This window comes from Copidosoma floridanum, unplaced genomic scaffold, assembly GCF_036245765.1.
Source record: "Copidosoma floridanum isolate Cflo_tuat_1 unplaced genomic scaffold, Cflo_Japanese_pri ptg000030l, whole genome shotgun sequence".
Classification (NCBI taxonomy): Eukaryota; Metazoa; Arthropoda; class Insecta; order Hymenoptera; family Encyrtidae; genus Copidosoma; species Copidosoma floridanum.
Genome location: NW_028321907.1, coordinates 15,445,396 through 15,465,744, shown reverse-complemented (window position 1 = coordinate 15,465,744; position 20,349 = coordinate 15,445,396). Strand labels below are relative to the sequence as shown.

At 39.9% G+C, this 20,349-nt stretch overlaps 1 protein-coding gene across 1 annotated transcript; it reads right to left on the bottom strand.

Moving 5' to 3' along the window:
- Positions 1 to 1,272: 1,272 nt before the first annotated feature.
- Positions 1,273 to 6,613, bottom strand: LOC106639592 (uncharacterized). Its single transcript, XM_089596838.1, has 4 exons — positions 6,524 to 6,613; positions 2,107 to 2,240; positions 1,483 to 1,573; positions 1,273 to 1,380 (listed from the first exon to the last, which is right to left on the bottom strand). The coding sequence occupies exons 1-4, from the start codon at positions 6,611 to 6,613 to the stop codon at positions 1,273 to 1,275; spliced, it is 423 nt and encodes a 140-aa protein (XP_089452964.1).
- Positions 6,614 to 20,349: the final 13,736 nt, after the last annotated feature.

Sequence of the window (20,349 nt, the reverse complement as noted above, 5' to 3'; positions counted from 1 at the left end):
TGTCGTAAATAACCTTTTTTTCGTTTGAATTTAAAATTCCTTGGTTGCGCGAACGGAAAGTGTAAAATAAGGAAGAACCTCTCCAGAAGGGAAGAAAGAGCGCCTCTTGCATCTGCGGTCAGATGAACTGAGAAATATTTCGAAATTCCACAACTACGAGGGAAAAAAATGAAAAAACTCCCAGTCGGCATTAAGATCCAGAAGTCCTTTTGAAATCAAACTCCGGGTGTTTCACCAGGCTGTATATTTTGTTCCTACTTACTGGCACAGAAATTCAACCTTCAATCGTTTCCCAAAGTTCATTTTCACCGTATCGCGTAGTTGCATTAATGGGAGATATTTCAGTGCCCAGAAATAACTTATCGGAATCACTTCCACCATCAATGCACGTGTATGTTCTTATGAAAAAAAATCGCATTCACGCAAGAAGCGGTACGATTGCGTGCGCCAAGAGATCGATGATCGCGTACAGCAAGTCATGTAAGCTGCGCTTCATGCACCTAGACCATCATCAAGATAAGGAAAAATTTGTGCTACCACTGTCGAGCTTTTTTTTTATTTCTTCATCTTTATTGTAGTTTTTTTTTTCCTATCACACCCATCAATCTGAGGATGGTTGTGTAGCTGTGAGAGTGCAGGCGAGCAAGCACCGCGGCTGCGCTGGTGCGTTGAATTATTCAGTGAAATTGAATTTTAAAATACGCAGTGCTTTGCAGTGACATGAAATATCTCGCTCGCTCGCTTCGTACGTTTTTTTTTCTTTTTTTTTCGTTGTGGCGCAACTTAGCGGCAATACGCTCCTGACAAGATACGGAATTGTCGCAAGCTCGATCGAGGATTTTATTCGTTGTGCGACGGGTATTTCTACAAATGTTTCCGGCTTGCGTTTGTCTGAATAGAGACGAAAATAAACCCAACATGCATCTTATTTTCTCTTACTGTTGTAACTAGTAATGGATTTGTGTGAAACTTTATCATCAAACATTACATTAAAAAACCCATTTACATTTATTATTTACTTTCATCAAGTACAATTGAAAGTGAGAATATAGTTTTATAAGACTTAAACAATTTTTTTTGCGAGTTGAAGCTTTTTTTTCATAGCTAGGATTCAACTCATAAGTTATGCCTGACTACAAGATGATGTCGTTGTATGTCATTTGTGTCTCATACAAATTTTTCGTGAAATTTTTTTGGTTCCAGCCTTTTTCCTAAGTAATCAGATCGAGTGACAGGGAAATAAACGGATCCGTGCAGTTTGGCCAGGAGCTTTTAGGGATAGTGCTCTCTGCTGTACGGTAATCGGATGGGAAAACTTTTGACTATCCAAGAGGATACTCCGGTGTCCCTCATGAAACTCAGACTCGATATTACGAAAAACTATTTTGAATATAATTCAATTTAACTTTTAACATATAAAACAATTAACAATACAACATATTTAAATTAATAATAATAGTTATTGAGAAATAATAAACTCACCTTTCCGGAGGCTCGTGAATTGCACAGCAGAACACCTGCTGCGTGAATCCTGTACTCCTTATCCAGCTGCTGATGTTGCGCTTGAATTTTTCTGTAAGGAAAAAAAAAATTGCAACCATAAACAATTTAGTCATTATTCAATTTCTATAAATTCTAAGGGAAGATTATAATCCTAATCGACAAAGGACATTGCCCATCGGAACATCAAGTCTACTACGACTAAAATACAAAATCTTTTCCTCGAATGAAAAACGATGTGGCTGCCGAAAAATTCTATTTTTATGTCTCAAAAAATCAAAAATAGCCCATCTCGATCGATCTGACCACCGTGTGAACAAAAAATGAAGCCCCAAAGCGCTCAATTGCTCGATATAATTCTTCGACTCGATATTGGTTTTGTAAAAGCAGCACAGTCCGTAATAGTTCGTGAAACGATGCAACGAATAAAAGGTCATTCAACTGCTTCCGCTAACGTGTGTAAAAGTTCATTGGATTGAAAAAAATTCCCCGTATGAAATAGACAGTAGTAAAAAAAAAAAAAAAAAATTTATGCACATATTGTATAGCTACAAAAGCGAGCCTACTCGAGAAAAAACATAGACAAGAGAGAAGGGGAGGGCTTACGATATGGCGTGCAGCAATTCCTGGCGCTGCTTTTCCTTGACTTTGACGCTGCCGCCCTCAGCGAGAGCAGCCTGTAGCTCGCGCTGCAGTACCGCCAGCTTGCGTCGTTCGGCCTCCAACAGCAGCGACGTTACCTGTTCAGCAGAAATACACAGATACAAAGATTTACATTTAGTTTTATCGACTGTTGGACATGGACTTTTTTTGGTGACGAATATAATTATTTCGTATAAATGGCACGAATATTTATTGATATTTATACCCAAGGCTGTACCTATGATTTTTTTTTTTTTTTTTTTTTTTTAAAGCAAAATATTTATAAATTCAAGACTTTTTAATCTTGTTTCGAGCACTTTATGTTATTGGCACTTGTATTTTACTAAACATATATATCTTTAAACAATTTCGGATTGTTTATCAAGTATCATACATAATAACATGTTATACTACTGCTTGATTTTAAATTTGTCATCTATTTTAAAAGCTTGATTTTATCCATTTAATACAAGGATATAATATGAAAATATTCATAGCCAAAAATTTTTAATATTTTTGTTTGGGAAGTAAACATGCAGATTCTGTACGTTATTGTGTGATTTTCATTTTTTGAGAATTTTTATGAGCAATAATTTTTTGAAAATTAATTAGGTAGTAACATACAATTTTGGCCAAATAAAAGATATTTCAATACATGATTAACTTATTTAATTATTTATTTATTAACTACATAAAGTACATGAATATGATTATCAGCGACGTTTTTTAAAACTTCATGTTTAACACATTAAATTTTCATAAATAGAGAATTAAAACTAAAATTCAACACATTCTGGCATAGAGGCGGTAAATGTGCATCTACACTGGAGTAGTGTACTGAGCAACAAAAGCAAACAAAAGAATTAAAAATTTTTTTAATTTGATACAAAAATCAAAAAAAGAGGTAAGACAAAAAACAAAAGTAGTTTTTACTAATTAATCAAATAAGTAAAAATGTTTGAACGATAGTTTAGTAGAGTCTCAGATATTTCATTATATAATCTTTTGCATCAGTTTTTCAAAATTTTTTTCTCTTTTATGTTTTATAGTGTTCAAAACTTTTTAGTTTGTCTAGCACTTTGTTAAATATTTTAATAGACCTATATTTGTAATGCATTCCACTATCATAAAGAGTTGATAGAAAATTAGTTAATATTAATTTTCGATCAATATTTTTATGTAAATTTTATACAAACACTAAACAAACCTCATCTATGGTCTAACGACACAAAAATATCGATCTAGATGTTTGCAACCCTACACACATTATAAAATCCATTAGAAAAGAATTTAACAAAAACAACTTCTCGATCTTGTGGTGACGTTCAATAACGTAATTTATTGGTTTAACAACAGTAGCACGGCTAAATAAAGTCATTTATAGTGTTTTATTGATCACAATTTATACATTCATGGTGAGCGAGCTAAGTGTAAGTGCTTACCCATAATTTTAAAGCAGTTTAAAAAATTAATTCAATACTTTTTGCAACATGCGTATGAACTGTACTCTTTTTACGATCATATTACGCAAAATTTGTTACAGATTTGAAAAACTAAATAATTATACGACCTCTTTTATTTGTCGATTCGGAAGTCGATAAGGTAGAGGTTCTTAATGGTGCTCTGCAGTCAATTGTGCAGGAAACAAATAGGAGGTCGTGATGTTAACTTGGCTTGGTTACATGGAAACCTTTTAAATTTGAATATTCTGCAGATACTTAACATTTTAAGTCAGAAAATACATGAAAACTGATCATGGCTCGAAAGGGTAAACAAAGACGTTCAAAAGCAACTATTCAATCAAGAAAAATATTAATCTGTGCCAGCACAGTAAAGTATAAATTCTATTTCTTTAATAAAACATATTTAATTTAACAACTTCTAAATTAGTTTCCATTAAAAACAGAGCAACCAAGGGCTCACACGTGATTTCAACGAAGAACACCTTCCCCATCCACGTTTGAACACCTCCACACATCGTCCTCGTCAGCTCACGTTTTTTCTCCCCTCATACATATCCGGAGCCATTACACAGCCATCCTTCGCTCTCTCACCCCCTAACCAAGCCTCGGTAGCTACCATCAATACATAAATTAATAGTAGAAAAAAAAAAAAAAAAAAAAAAAATGAAAACGAAGGGGGCGTGCACGCGAGTTTGTCCACGTGCACGGCAAACACAATGGGCAGGTATATGCGGAAGAGCAAAAGAGAGTAAGGGGGGACAGCCCCGCAGTGTAAACATGCGTCAGCGGCACATAATTTCCCCGTGGCCTGGGGGTGCAGCCCCCCCCGAAGCTTGTCATTTTGTCGCGTTGCGCGCACGCTTTATCTGAGGGACGCGATCAAACGAAGGGGAGGAACACGTATCTTTTTTTTTTCTTTTTCCTTTCTTTTTTAACGTTTGCACGTGCATTATCGACCACACGACGGAGACCTGTGTCCCAGCCGAATAATAAACTTCACCCGATGCCTACTTTTTTTACTTCTCTACGTTAGCCCTGACTAATGGTGTTGTACGTATATTTACAGTATCGATACATTTATGCAGTACAAAAATTGTAAAAATCATCCTCATGAATGTATACGTTTCAGTATTAAAAAATAGCGCGGTCGAAGCACGAGGGGGTGGTGCAACTATTCATCACTTTCGTGTACATTATTTGGGCGTATCCTAGACGCAAGTTGTATCAATAAAGCCTGACGGCTGAGCAGCTATGTAGGTACATTCATCACACCTCGTGCGCGTAACTATGGATTGCTCTTTTCCTCCGATTTACTTTGATTCATGACCATATTTGCATAGTATGTACATGTATTTTTCAACCACAATGCGACAATGTTGTTCTGAAAAAAAACACCTGTAACCGTGCAAACAGAGGAATAGTCAATACCACACATTCGCACACGTGTACACGAGCGTGTGAGCGTCACATAATATCTGGGTCGGCTCTTTTTCTCTCGAGTGGCCGACCCGTGTAGTCTTGCGGTCCTTAGGGCGCACTTGTCGCGACGCTTACAACCTTTTCTTTCTCTTTTCCTTTCATAAGCTTTTCCATCTAGTTTTACAAGTGGCGACACTCATAATACACGAGAGCACGAGACGTCACCTCTCGCGCGTACACTTGCTCTGGAAAAAAAATAGAGGGACAACTAGAGCATACGCAAGGAAAAACGGACAGCGGAAGTAACGACGGGATAATATTCTCTTTCGCTCTCCTAAGTCGCCTGGAGGTGAAATTACATGCGCGCGCTCGCGCCAGAGCCGGATTTTCACTTTCTTTCCGTTCCCCTCCGCTATCATTGATCCAATTACGCGTAAGAGTTGCATTTTATTTTATGGGCTGGATCCTGATGCAGTTTTTAATTTTAATTCAAGGTTTTTATATTTTCAAGTCTCGTTGCGAGCGAACTTTTATGCGATATTGGCTGCTCATTAGTTGCTAATGAAGTTGGAATAAAAGATAAGTAGCAATTTAAAAGAGGGAAAAAAAAATGTATGAACGTCGACAAGTGCAGGGATTTATTACACGGACGAGTGGTGTGTTCGCAAAGTGGAAGCAAAGATTTTCCGAAAAATTAGCTTAATACGGATGGAAAGAGTGGCAGGAAGCGAGGGTGAGGCGAAGGGAGTAAAGACCCTTTTTTTCTTCTCGACGATTTGTCAGCTCAAATGCGCGCTTTCGCAAAAAATAATAATCCACTTTGGCCCGCGTTTTTCTTTCCTCGAACACTTATCGTTAATTTAATATTTTACTTATACCAAACTAGTTCGGACTACTTAATTTTTCAACTTGAGCTTTACTTTTTTTTTTTTTTAAATTCGCAAGTACAATGATTTTGAACACATTGTCTGTAAAATCATGACTGATAAATAGACCCTTGACATTTTCGTTAACTTGACTTAATTTTTACAAAAAAAAAAAGTTAATGATACAACAAGATTTTATTTCAATTAGATCTACAATATTGTCTCGGAATACATGTCGATTTGCAAAGTTACAACGAAACAATTAGTTTGTTTCTCCGAAGCTCACTATTGTAAAAGGGATGTTCATACTTTCCACACATAGTTAGCATTCCTGCATGTATATGCATACATATATGTTGAAATTTTTTTAACAATAATCAGTAGGTTATTGGGTAGTTAGAGTTTTTACCTCATGAAAAATGAAAAGCTCTTTTTTTGAAGCATCAGCATCTAAAAATAATGCATAAAAGTCATAATCCATCAGAACAGGAGAAACCCAAAGAAAGCTATACTTCCAGTAGAGACAACAAAAAGCATGGAGTACTCCTGAAAACTAATTTTTTTTTTTTCCTACAAGTTACTGTTCTACTAGCCACAAAAGTTTAAAAGGATGAATATGTGTTCTGTACTCACTTCTAGCTGCACACCAAAGAGATCTCTTGTTTTCGCGGGCCTTGGAGCATCAAAGTCCTGCATCTCCTTGCCACGCTCCACGAGACCCATTTCCAATATTTAGGGTTCTAAAACAGAAAAAAGCTTTAAATTAGTAAAAAAATAAACAAATAACAGAAAAAAGTCAGGCACATAACATAATTTTGAGACACGACAGCAATGAATCAAACCTTGCACAGGTGTACAAAGTTGCATACATAATACCTTTTGTAACGTATACAAGACAGACGGCAGAAAATGCATCGCGAATCCGTAGTTATACACGTGTTTAACCAGAAGTGAGCGCGTGTCTCATTAGAGCCGGCGAACGCTACTACATCAGCAGCCCAAGTGTCGCGCTTAATTAGAGGCGAAATTTGTGCTCAGTCTAATTAGAGGGGGGTGGGGGAGAAGGAGCAAAGATCAACTCGAAGCGCTTCTTTAAAAAAATTCAAGCTCACGAGGCTCGAACAAGCACGTTAGGCACGTTTTGCCCCTTCCTCCTACTCTTCTCCTATCTTATATATTATACATTGTTCGAAAGTATATTTCATTGTGTCGTACGTAGGATGGTATACTGTATGGTAGACGAGATTCAGCCGACTGTACAATCCGAGCGATTAGTTGCACGTGTGTGCTGTAATGAATCGGTGTGCAGGTGATGGCTGGATATTAGGGTGGATTTTGAGCTCGTTTATCCTCGAGGCCAATGTGGACTTTGGGAAGTGTATGATGCATGAATGATATTTTGAAATCTTATTATTTTTCTGTTTTCGCCTTCCTATACTAATTAAACATGCATTTGAAGAGATTTAATTTTCATATCGCGATTATGCTTTGGTTCAAGTGTAACTAATATTTGTTTTAAAATGTTTGAACTTCATTGTTTGGATGTAATAACACTTTTTGATCAAATTGCATTGATAAAATTTGCATCAAGCTGTCAACGTATCCTTCCTCATCGTTCATTTGGATGGACTAGTCTCTGCCAGAATAAAAAATTCAATCCAATGAAAACCATCAACATCATGAATCCGGTATCATTTGAATCGTTATACAGTGTCCCATTACGGATAATCAAGGTATATCACACCACATCACTAATAATGTGGTGACGAATGCAGGATGTCCAAAAAAAAAAAAAAAAAAATAGTAAAAGTGGAAGACGATAAGAAACTACCGAGTCCAACAGTTAAAGAGCAAAGACGCACATGTAAATCATACGTTCATGAATGAACGAACCGAATGAATGGCAAAGGCAGCCTCTTTCTTCACACACACGCTCACAGTAAATACGAGAAATTCCGCTAGCTCAACGTGATATCTACTCTCTTTCAGCGGATCCTCATCTTCTCCTTTCTTCCCTCCATCTGTATGATACAAACATATCGCGTGAGCCAAGCCTTGATTCTTCAGACAATGGGCGTCCTCACGGTGGATTCATACATAGGTACACCGTTATCGCACACGGCTTGAGATGAAAGAGAGATAGGAAAGGAAAAAAAAAATGACGAGGAAGATCTTGGCTAATTATTTATAATTAATCGGTGCCCGCTATCTCGCGCCTGCACGCCACGTTTTGTCCCGTTTATATTGCACGTATATATAGCTTACACAAGAGCGTGAGGAGGAAGGATGTTTTTTATTTTCTTTTGGCGTGCCTAGGTGACATTCGTCTCTTCGGCGGAAGCTGTACCTATACGTACAGATATATGGTGTTTGGGTTACCAATGCTGCTGATTTATGAACGCACACAACGGTTTGCGACAGAGTACCTACCTACGTATTAAAATTTCTAAATGGTAACGTCACTTGAATAAAGCGAGCGACGCTCTCATGTAGATCTGTAGAATACTGAAGTCTCACATCAGTAGACGTCTTTAACTATTTTCTTTCCTCTGTCAATCTCTATACTAGACTCTAGAGCTTGCAGTGCTCTCAAGTAGAAGTGCTATAGACTTTTCCGTTGCAATAAATCACTCGAGTTTCCTCATGAAATTAATCAATTCAGATGTTTTCAGCTGTCAATCGTTTGAATTGCAGTAGCGAGATATATATTAATTAAGGTTTTACCCCATGGATTCTCCTCTCAAACGCTCGATTCTGCGGAACACTCGTAAATATCGATGAATCGCGTCTCGCACGAAAATCTATAATGTACCATACCCGTGGATTTCCTTCGATAACGTCATTTCCTCGTTGTAATTCAATAACGATCGGAGCGGCAAATCGTACAGCGGAAAGAAAGCCAGGGAATATACAACTCGGGTAATGGATTAAAAATAAAAGAGACGCGGCATCGGGGGTCGAAAAAACAAAACAGAGCCCAGAGCATACAGAGAGAGACGGAGATAATTTACGCGAGCGAGGGCATCTCCGTGGCATCGGGGAAAGAGAGAGAGAGAGAGAAAGGGAGAGATACAATCGGCTTCTCAAGGCGACGTTAAAGGTTCAATTCCGCTCTGAATATGTGTTGTTGTGTATATATACTGCTCGCGGTAGCGCCGCGAGATTCCTATCTTTCGATCGGCAATAAAGTAGCTGCGTCAAAGATAACGGCCTTAGGCTCCACGAACGCGCGCGCCCGCGGATGTATTCGCGGTGGGCACAATGCTACATTGTGCTCCTGCGATTCCGTAATATCGCGAGGATGAGAGCTCGGAAAATAGCGTAAACGTAAATAAAGTGCCTACGGGAGGAGGGAAGAGGATTGTGCCAAGAAAGATAGGGAGAGAGAGAGAGAGAGAGTGCAGTTTGGATTCAGCCAGAAAATCGGTACCTATATATTTTGCAATCGGTAAAACGTTGATACTTAGGAGAGAGAGAGAGAGAGACTGTGAAAACCTGATGATGATTTTTCGTTTTCATGAATCCAGTATAGAAAATACAATAGGATCTCAGGTGGAGTGGTTGTGATAACCTACAGACACAAAGTACTGCATTGGGAACTCGATTTCCACCAGATTTCCTTTTTCTTCCTTCACGGACGCACTCTCCCGTCGGCAAGCTCCAAGGCTAGCCTCATCTTCGCTGCATATGACTCGAGTGTACGATGAATTAATCAGCTACTCAACAGCACCGCCAACAAGGTGAAGGACAACGTACCCCTAATTGTTCCGCTAACGTAGCTATGCTCGTTCTATTTTGGCGTACTTTGCTCCATTTACGATGTGGTTTTGAGGGTGTCTATTTTTTTACATTTGGTAGAACAAAAGAGTTGCTGGAAACAATACGTGCTTTGTTATTCACAGGATTTTTATTTCACAAGCCGATAATGCGCGGACTCGTCATTGACGTTGGTCAGCGCTCGATAAGCAAGCCACTATCGCCGATACATAAGATAATCATACGTCGGAAGCGCCTGAGATGAAATGTGATTCTACACTTACGTAGAATAGCTCGATTTTCTACTTTATCATTGTTATTCGTGTTTAACGTGTTGTAGCGCTGTAATGGTAACTCAGTAGTAAAGTATTCGAGGGTAGCGGGGCAGTGCCTACGAAATAATGTGTTATTTGGCTATAGGATGATTCTATAGATTCCATCCATGCATAGTACATTGTACCCATGAGAGGAAAAAATACCATATAAACATATTTATCTGTGAGTCGCGTGAATGATCCCTCTCTGTATGCCCTGCATAATGTACCAAAGCCACGATTCCGCCGAATATAAATTCAAAGACTTCGACATTCCACCACACGGGGCTACAGCTCCCACAGGCTTCTATCGCCTATAGCCTACTCGATTCCGTATCAAACTTTCTCTCTTTCTCTCTCTATCCTCACTCACGAGGGGGAGAGAGCGCATACCGATCTCACCTACACACAGCATCTCCGGAGCACATACACCCCAATGCACGCTCGATCTCCACTGACTCGATCCATAAGCTCCGAAAACTCTCTATCCTTGGAAGAAAAAAAAAAAAGAAAAAAAGAACGACTCTCTCTCTATCTCCATCTCGGGAGAGATTTCCCGCTTTTTCCTCCTTATAACGATATATCCCCTATCTCGAGCCGATCGCTCTCGCGCGCGTGCTGATGTTCCCGTTAAGAGAGTCCGTACAGTATAGGCACCGCACGTGCGAATGCCCATTGCGCGCACGTACTTATACATACCGCTACACATGCATGCGCTCTCCCCTTGGCTCCTCTGTCTCTTCTGTACGCTTATTTTGCTTGATGCCTCTTCTTCCTCCTCTTCTTCTCTCACGTGCAGTGAGGCTGCAGCGACCGCGAATCTTTTGGCTCGTTACCACATGAGAGACTTATTCCGTTTTTTACGTTTCTTTTTTCGAAATTGAGTTTGCTACAGCCGAGAGAGAGAGAGTGAGGGTGTTTTGGATTCTAGAATTGCTGTTGGAAATATGCATCAAGTTTTTACAGAAAGGACCAACTTTAGCGAGTTTTAACTGTAAAAAGAATCGCAGTACCGTAGCGCTTCTAAATTGTATACAATTGGGTGAAAAAAAAAAATCATAGTAATAAGAATAGCATGATATTATAATAGACGTATGAGTTCGTAACTACGGTCGTAATCTTGATTTATGTTCATGGAATAATACATAGAATACCTTGTGGGCGCATTTGAAGTAACGAAACAAGCGCGAACGAGATAAGAAAAACGAGAGCTATACGTGTACGCTTATGACGTGTATGGGCTTGCAATCGCTCGAAAGCATCGTAATTGCGGGGAGGCGCGATCACCGATGCGTTTCTCGCACCTGTGTGTACATGGGTGCATTACTCAGTGGGAGCCACGAGGGTTCCAAACAGCTGATCCTCTCGTGACTTTGGATTTTTACACCACGTGTTCAATTTTACCTGCGGGCTTTTGGTGCTGCGATACGAAAGCTCACTTAAGAAGCTTTCGGTAATCTCCTTGTTTGGATGATTTTACATGGGATTTTGGCGCTAGTAGGAGACCCCACTAAGCCGAATCGCCTTTTTTTTCTTCTTTTTCCTCGCATGCGCTCGTTATAAGACGCTGAACGCGTACAAAATATAGCTCAGCGTTGAGTTCGCGGAAAGGTTCTCGAGGCCTTTCTCGTTACGCTATGTAAGCTCCGATGTTTTTGCATTTGAATTATTAAATGCAGTTAGGAGTATGAGCTATGAAAAATTTTCGCCGTACGAATACAGGTATAGGTGCACAAGTGAATTAAAAATGATTATTCCTACGTGATCTAATTTCTCTTGTGCTATAGTTACCGGGAACTTTATTACCAACTCACAGAAAAAAAAAAAAAAAAAAAAAAAAATTAGCTATTTACCGCGAAAACAAAAAAGAAAAAACTACTTAATTAAGAAACGTAATTAATTGCACCAAACAGCAGCCACTTAAATAGACATTTTCATCGTCATCAAGGTCATAGCACAGCTATTTCGGATAAAAGCTCTTGTTAAACACTTTTTGTTTTACACTACAACAGAGCAAATAAAGAAGAAAACACGTATAAGTGGACATTTATATACCATAAGGTCAGTACACCCTAATATAAAAAAAAAAAATTATATACCATATAGCATAGTTCAGAACACCTTAAGTGCATACTATAGCGGTACAAACACGAGAAAGGGAGTGAAGAAGATAATATAGAGTCCGCGGTCATTGATTTCCGCGTTCTAGCGTCTGCCTTTGTGAAAAAACCATAGTACGAGCCTATAATGGTGCACGATCTGTATATTATTATGTATAACTGTACAGGACGCCGATATTGAACTGCGTGCGGATTCGAATGACTCGCGGGCTTTTTGATTGTTTGCGGTTTTTCATTTTTTCACGAGATTTTCCAACGGGAGAGGGGATTTTTTTCCTCTTTTTGTTTGCCGGAGATTTCGAGCGCCAGAGCATTACCGCATCAGATGGAAAGTGAACGATAGTAGACTCGAAAGCGATAGCTTCGTCGATGTTGTTCTATTTAGCTTCTTCGGTGTGGTATTTGCACGCGGTGTGTGTATTCATCGATCGAAAGTGTCGAGCTAATTTGTATTTTTACGTGTTTCGCTCCTCATTTTGTACACCACTTTCACTTGGGATGCAAAATTTTTATCCATAACTCGTGCTTGGCCTTTTCTCACTCCCGCTGACTTTCTCCAACAAATTTTGTCCGCAAAATGTTCTATTTGAGTTCTACTTGAAATATCAAAAGTCGCCTCGTACCGCCACGCATAAATACGAGTTGGATTTCCAAGTTTTTTTCATCATTGAAATTCATTGAAATTCATCTACTGACCTGATTTCATTTTTATGTCGACATTCAGACGTATCAATCTTTAAAAATAGATGTTCTGGATTCGCGAGATCCCTTTGTGACAATAGCTTCTTCCAACCATCAAAACTGAAAGACCTTGACAGAAGAATCAAGTGTGAATTCGTCGACGTTAACAATATTGGCACTACTAACTTACGTCTCTGAAAAAAAAAAAAAAAAAAAACAGTTCCATCGTCAGTGGGGTGACGTAACGGAATGCTCGGCGGGTGCTCTCGAATGCACGAGTTAGCCGCCACCGCCGGTATTGTATAACTAAATAATTTATCTCGTCTTTCTCCTCGTAAGTACACAATATCTAAGCGTAGGTGTTTATACAATAGCACACAGCCGGTACAGTAAAGCAAAGTAAGCAGAGCACGTGATTTCGCGTCGCCTACCGCCCAAGTCTGTTTGCTACGTGGGCTTGTACTTTTCGCCTTGCGTTGCATGTGTACCCACTCAGATGTGTACTTGTAGCTCTCTTTTTATCGAAAGTTGCGTTTGGTCGATTTTTCGGATGTGGTTCCTAGTTCTACTCGAGTGACTCGTGGTACATTCATTCATTTTATTGCACAAGCACGCATCAACTGTGAAAATAAATTTCCACCAGGTGGTACCTTTACGCAAACTACAATTCAATGACAGCCGAGACGGTAAATTGAAGCCTCACATGAAACTTCCTCGTAAAACGCCGTCCCCCCGCCCACGTTGCTATTTCTTGTGCATCTATCTAGAGCTCAAGTAGGTACACCAGTTCGATCCAAAGAAAACTCGTCCACAGTATAGATACTTGTGGGCATATAGATGTAAGTGTATAAGTATCGCCACGACCAACAAACCGATTGATGGTAGACGACGACGACAAGTGGGTCAGTGTGGCACTCGAGATGACCATATAGCGTAAGCGAGAGTACAGCGTTGCGCCGACGACAACATCGTATGTAAGTGCCCATCGAGAAAGTGAGGGAGAAGAAAGAAAGGAAGCTCCTTGACCTAGACAGGGTACATGTGTGCGACGTACTATGCGGTACATAAGTTTTTGTACTCTCTCCAGCGCATAATCTTTCTGCCCTTCTTCTTCTTCTTCTTCTTCTTTCGCTTTTTTTCGATGAGGTGCACAATACTATATAATGTGCAACAATAATCATGCGCGAGGATACTTTAAAGACGGACTTCAATACAATGGAAGAGATGAACTTGGGGGAATTTTGTGTGGGTACATTGTTTATGAGGTTGGAAGTGCTGTGCTCACAGCGACGATGTGTTGTTGACAAAATATTGACAAAGTTCGCAAACCAATTATGGGTAATTACGCTGTTTCAAGGTCAATTTTTTTCATTGAACCAACGAAATTATAAATGACACAATTTTTGATTCGGTAATCAAACTGAAGGTAACAGAATTAAGAATTTAAATTGATATATATATATGAACATTTTTTTTTTTTCAAATTTTGAATTAAAATTTCAAGTCATCCAGATCTCATTATCCTTTTGGGGACCAATCAAAAGCTACCACAGCCAGAGTTGTTAATACACACACTGACTTTGTGGAATCCACCGAAATGAAATCGAAAGTCCTTATTCTTCGCGTTCCACGGTAATGACCTTCAACACTTTGCTGTGACGGCCGTGCAACTGTTCTCTTCCGCCGAATATTATTGTTTTCTTTTTTTTATTCGACTTTGGATGTAGGTACATGACATATGATTTCATAATAACATACATAGGTACACTCGACAAGCCATTAGAGATAATAAAGAGCTCGTAAACATCGGGAATCAAAATGAATTCGTTAAACATCTGCAACCAATGCTTATCGAGTTAAAAGCTAAACGTACAAGAAAAATCGTGCTTTCAATAAATTGAATGTACGCAAGTCGAATGAAAAGCCAAATATACACACGTGGGAAATATTCTTGAAAGACGGGCGTTTTCCAAGAGATCCAGTGCAAACCGTTCGCAGTAACAGCTATACAAGGAGCAAAGTACAATAACAACCATCATGAATTATTAGAGAGCGGGCACCTGCGCTGTTATTATTAAAAAGGGAACGTTATCGCGATATAGAGTTGAGACTGTAGAAATCATGGCAGATTGATTGCTCGGATACAGCAGGAATCGCGCCTATGTTAACAAAAAAACACGAAGGAGAGCTTGGAAGCAGTACTCGAATTTTTTTTCTTCACTGAACCACGCTTCAATGTGATTATTAGCTTTGAAAAGCGCGTTCGATAAAATTATACTTGGACGGGATGGCCTAATTGAAAAGTCAAGGGAAAAAATGAAAGAAAACTCAACTCAAGAGAGCGTGGGAAATCAACGAAATTACGACCTTGTTCATACATACATGGTGTATCCAAACACGTGTACATATTATACGTATACATGTGCAATGCAAGGAGTAAAGAGGCACTCGATACATCGTGTGCGCTAATGCGCTTCGCGGTGCTATTATGCAGCTCTCGACGACGACTTTCGTGAGAGTACCGTATATATACGTGTACTACTAATTTGCTAGTTTCGCTTATCCTCCTCATCCCTACTTGTATGTACCCGAGGCTCGGAGAAGGGACCAATGTTGTGCGCATTTGGACGATGCCGAGAGATGTTCTAACGAGGAAGTGTATACCCGTGTGCGGTTGAATGAAAGCGCATGGTAATTGCATATGGAAGAAAGGATGTCTCGGGGCAAAATTTTTCATTTGACGTTTAAAGACGGCAAAGTCGATTTATTCGTGTTTTCACTTTTGAAGAATAAAAGTTGGTACACGCTTTCTATGGGACGCGTATCGATTCCTTTCGCTCGGAAATACACGGCATGAATTTTTTACTTTTGATTTTATCGAGGCGAACGAGGGCGGTCAAGCGGTGCGGGGTGTACGTACACGCCGGCGCAACCATTCGATCAATGCGTTTTTACTGCGACGCGCGAAATGGGTCAGACATAATCTTAACTCATCTGTAAAACTCAATGATCGAGCACGAAAAGGGAGCTTTAAAAATCAAACGAAAACAAAAAAAGATCAAACGCTTACCAATACGCAACCCATCGAAAAAAGCTCGCTCACTGACGCAGTGCCGTAAATCTCCCCGAGCGACTTTTATTACTCGTAATTAATTAATCGCTCGCAGACAGATTGTGTGTACTTCCCGGAAATTCTCGTAAAAACGTCCTCAAAAATTTATCCCGGCTGCCCGAAATTAATTGTTTTTTATTGGCTCGCTCCCCTTTGGACGCAAGTTGGAAGTGCTGTGCTTGAGAAAAATAACGACAATTGCAAGTCCGATGCAACGGATTTCGAGAGAGTATCGGTATGGCCTTTTTTTCAAACAAATTAAAAGCAAAAGCAGCAATAAAATGTATAGTCTCGGCGAACAAACAGTTAAGCCTTATATAGTAAGAAAAAAAAAAAAAAAAAAAAAAAAAAAAAAAAAAAAAAAAAAGGTGCCACTGCTTTTCCCTCTATTTTCCGCATCTCTTTGCCTTTCGGTCTCTCCGTCGTTCAATTATCCAAATTGCTGAGCGTCCCAAATAACCCACGTGCCAACGGCACCCGGTCTCCCTCGGGAAAAGCGTCGATCGCTGAAATAACGAAGAGCCAGATGACCCGAAGCCACCCAAGAGGATCTTTTGAACCCCCGCGACCAACATGGAAGCACAACTGCCTTTTTCTGCTCCCCTTATTTAAGGCTGTTTATACGTGGAGCGACCAGAGAAGTGGTGTAAAGAGAAAAGGTGCCGATTTCTTTCTTAAGAGAGTAGTCGAGCCAAACACCACCACCAGCCAGTCGGTAATGGCCAGCGACACACGGTAGGGTGTATAGGTGTAGGTACGTGTTTGTGTGTACATGGCGCAGCGCTCTGACCTCAAAACGACGAGCCGCTGCAAAAGTATATAACCTATGTAGGCAGAAGACATTACACCCGCACAATGAGTATGGCCGGCAGCTTGCGATCGATGGTATAGAAATAAAAGAGAGCCACCGGGCTCCCTCCACACATCCCTGTCTACCCATCCGTAACATTAAATTCGTATACCATGCGATGATGATGTATAAGCTGATGTACATATATATGTACGCGCGACTCTCTCGTGGAAAGAATCTATGTATACGTGTCGCCACAAATCGAGTGTGTCTACCTTGCGTGCAGACTTACTTTGTTGTTCTCTGTACGTGTTCGCCAGGATAATTGTTATTAATTTTTTATACATTTACCATTTTTACTAGGCAATTATATGGAATAGTAGCTATACGGGTGGACAGAAAAATGACGCAAATTGTGTCAGAGATGGAGATACGGATACATCGGAAAACGGGTACATCAGTAGAAACAGACCGGCTATGGTCGGACACAGAGCATGTTGGCTAATGGCACACGAAAAATATCCAGGAACAATGAGGTTGTGAAAAACGACTGGGATCCCGCGAAAAAGCATCCATGTACAGCTCCTTTAAGACACACTACTCAATTGTCAAGCTTGTCGTAGCACTTTTACATATAGCTAGGCGGCAGTAACACATCAATCTCGATTCTCCCAAATGAAATACTTACGTGCAAAAATGGAAGAAAAGCAGAACACGACGCTTTGCACTTGCACGTGAAAGTTTGCATCTTGCTTTGCTCCACTCTTACTTTCTCATTTGCACTCTCTTATGGAACATCTTTCGGCGTAATGAATTCATAGTGCAACGTTGATATAAATGTTTTAGGTGGCCAATCTTTTCTATATATATATATGCTTGCTGCAATTTCAATAATGACAAATCAGTTCACAGTTTATGATTCTAATATTAAAATGATTTTGTACACCCAGTTTTTTCGCCATTTGTAACGAATAAAAACAGAATAACGCTAACTGGATGATGCAAAAAAAATGTTACTTTCATACCAAGAAAATTGAACACTGGAGGTCGCACTTTCAGGAGCACAAAAGAAATGGATAGATCGAAGGGATCGATTTTTTATAAAAAAATTTATGATATTTGCCGGATATTGTCGTAATGATGGCGTTCCCAAACAATGCCCGAGGAACATTATCTTGCATCTGGATTTACAATAGTGGCGTCGAGTAGCTATAAAATGTTTGGGGTAAAGTAGAGTTACCACTGTTTTCCTAATAGGATTTCCCCAAACTTTACGAGCGTAGTAATATCGTACACCTTACGTTTCGACCACAATAATTGCACTCCAGCCTATTTAATGGTCCGTCGTGTTGGTCTAAAAGGTGCTGGTACAACAGTGGTGCCGAAAGGAGAGGAAGGGAAGGATCGATTGCCGCAGCAGAATTAGCGCTGGTTTTCCGGAAAAGCGGAATGCAGCATTGTACGGCCGTGACGTGGTTTGCAGCAATTTTCGTGACGTTTTACGATCGGCCGTATAACTCCCTGCTATCCTTCCTTCCTTCCTTCATTCGCCACTTTTGACGTGCACAGGGATATATATGTTATTCATTCGACCGATCGGTAAGCCTTTTTTTTTTACCTCTCCATCATTGTTTGTGATTTGGAACGTAGGAGCAAATTTTTATAGCGGGCGTAATTACATGGATCGATGTTGCATACATAACCAGATATAGCTCCCAGCTCGTTATGATAGTAATTATCGTTTGGGTATCACAACTCCTTATCAGTGTGTAGTATGCAGGACTGTAACACGTTGCATTCTACGATGTCGTGGTTGAAATTAGAAAATCGATGGACCTACATTGTAATACTATGTGAAAGTGTAAAATGAAAGGTAAAGAACGTTATGTTAGAGGCACGATATTAATAATAGTAATAATAAGAACAATGATAATGATAATCAATTTCGCCTCTCTGGTTGTTTAAAGTGCAGCTACGTATAATTGCCTTGGAAAGTGATAATCTAAAAGTTGAATATTATGAGTGTACGTGTATTGTACGTGTTTTAATATTTACAGCAAACAAAGATACATGATTTTATCTGTATATGCATGAACTGTTTTCATGGAAAAGTTATTCCAATGTTAATATCTGAATGATGTTTCCTACGCTGATCGAAGATAAAACAATCCATATTTTTTAAACGCCATAGATGCACATGTATGTTGTGCTTTTTAAAACAGTGCATAGTTTTTACAAGCAAATTAAATTATTTTTCTAAAGCTAGGTTTTATGCATGTCTTCCACGACTAAATAGTAGATTTTTTTTATGAAACCACCGAAACTCAAGTGGTGAATAAATGAAAAAAATAGTTAAAACTTAGACTAGAACATTAAAACTACCGAAACAAATTTTCAGAGACAGCGCTTTTTTCCCCCAAAAAAAATATAGCACTTTTTTCCAACCATGTTTCCCATAGTCGTCTGAACAATCATAACCACAATAAGACCCCGTGAATAGAGGAACACGTAAGAGAAACAAGAGCGAGAATCTCGAATTTTTTCGCGAGCGGAAATGCAGCGCCACAAACAAAGGCTGGGTACAAAACAGCGTCACATCAGCTGTCTCTCTCTCTATCCTGTTGTGTCTCTGCACCTCCTTTCCTCTTTTTTTTTCGTTTTTAATTTCATTTTCATTCATCGGATCCCCCCCCCCCCCCATGGGCTCGGACGAGGCGACGGCAGGTGAGTGTCACGCATCGCGGAGTCCACAGCGTCCGTTCGCCACATTGTCCGTGACTTACACCGTGCGCTATATGATTTCCTTGCCGACGTGCTAGGATTTCTCGGCTCTTTGTTCGAGGTACGACAGAGAGGAAAACAAGCTCCGTGTTTGACAGACTGTTTTGCTACGATGAAAAAAAGCACGTGGTTTTATCAAGGTTCATAATCGTTAGTCCTCCCTGGATTAACGCAACCATCAAAACTTTTAATTGTTTTGTGAAACGATTTCACATCCAAGGGACACAAAAATAATTTCTCGATGAAGAAAATACGTAACGAGGTCCGTAGACTGCTAATGTAATTACAAGTGACGCATGGGTTTGTGATGTAACAAACATCCCCCCCCCCACGATGGCCCAGAAAAAGTTAGAAGGCACGAAAAAGTGGGGACGGAGCGGAAGAGGGTGAGGGCAGCAATAATTATCGATGACCTCTGACTTGGTGCCTACTGTGTACGTGTACACCACAACCGATGTGTGCTCGGTCCGTCTGTTCGTCTGTAATTTGCCGAGGCACTGACGAATCGTTCGGAAACAACATATGGTCTAGTCCATCAGTCACGACGCGCAACTGGATCCCTGCCTATAGCGTGTCATTGTAATGGCTCGTCAGAATATGCAAGTACTCATCGTCTCTTCCTCCACTCCGTCCCAAAACAACGCCATCCCTTTGCATAGACCAGCCACTCTATATACTTCCCCATCCTCCCCTCACGTGATCTACCTAACTTTCCACAACCACAAAAAAAAAAAGGAAAAAGATTCACCTCTGCAGAGCCCGAGCTCGAATACCATCTTCCCTCCGCATATATGCAGATTCATCGAAATTAAAAGGTTCCACGAAATGAATTAAATACTCGTACTTTCTCCCCCAAGCGATTCCGTGACTAACGGTCTCTCGCCCCCCCTCGTCCTTCGGCCGAA

Bases quoted from the DNA above. Each gene is read 5' to 3' on its own strand.
- LOC106639592 (XM_089596838.1), bottom strand. From the start codon at position 6,613: ATGGGTCTCGTGGAGCGTGGCAAGGAGATGCAGGACTTTGATGCTCCA. The intron at 2,241-6,523 runs GTGAGTACAGAA...TCTGCTGAACAG, and splicing joins TCTTTGGTGTGCAGCTAGAA to GTAACGTCGCTGCTGTTGGA. The intron at 1,381-1,482 runs GTGAGTTTATTA...TATTCAAAATAG, and splicing joins ATTCACGAGCCTCCGGAAAG to TTTTTCGTAATATCGAGTCT.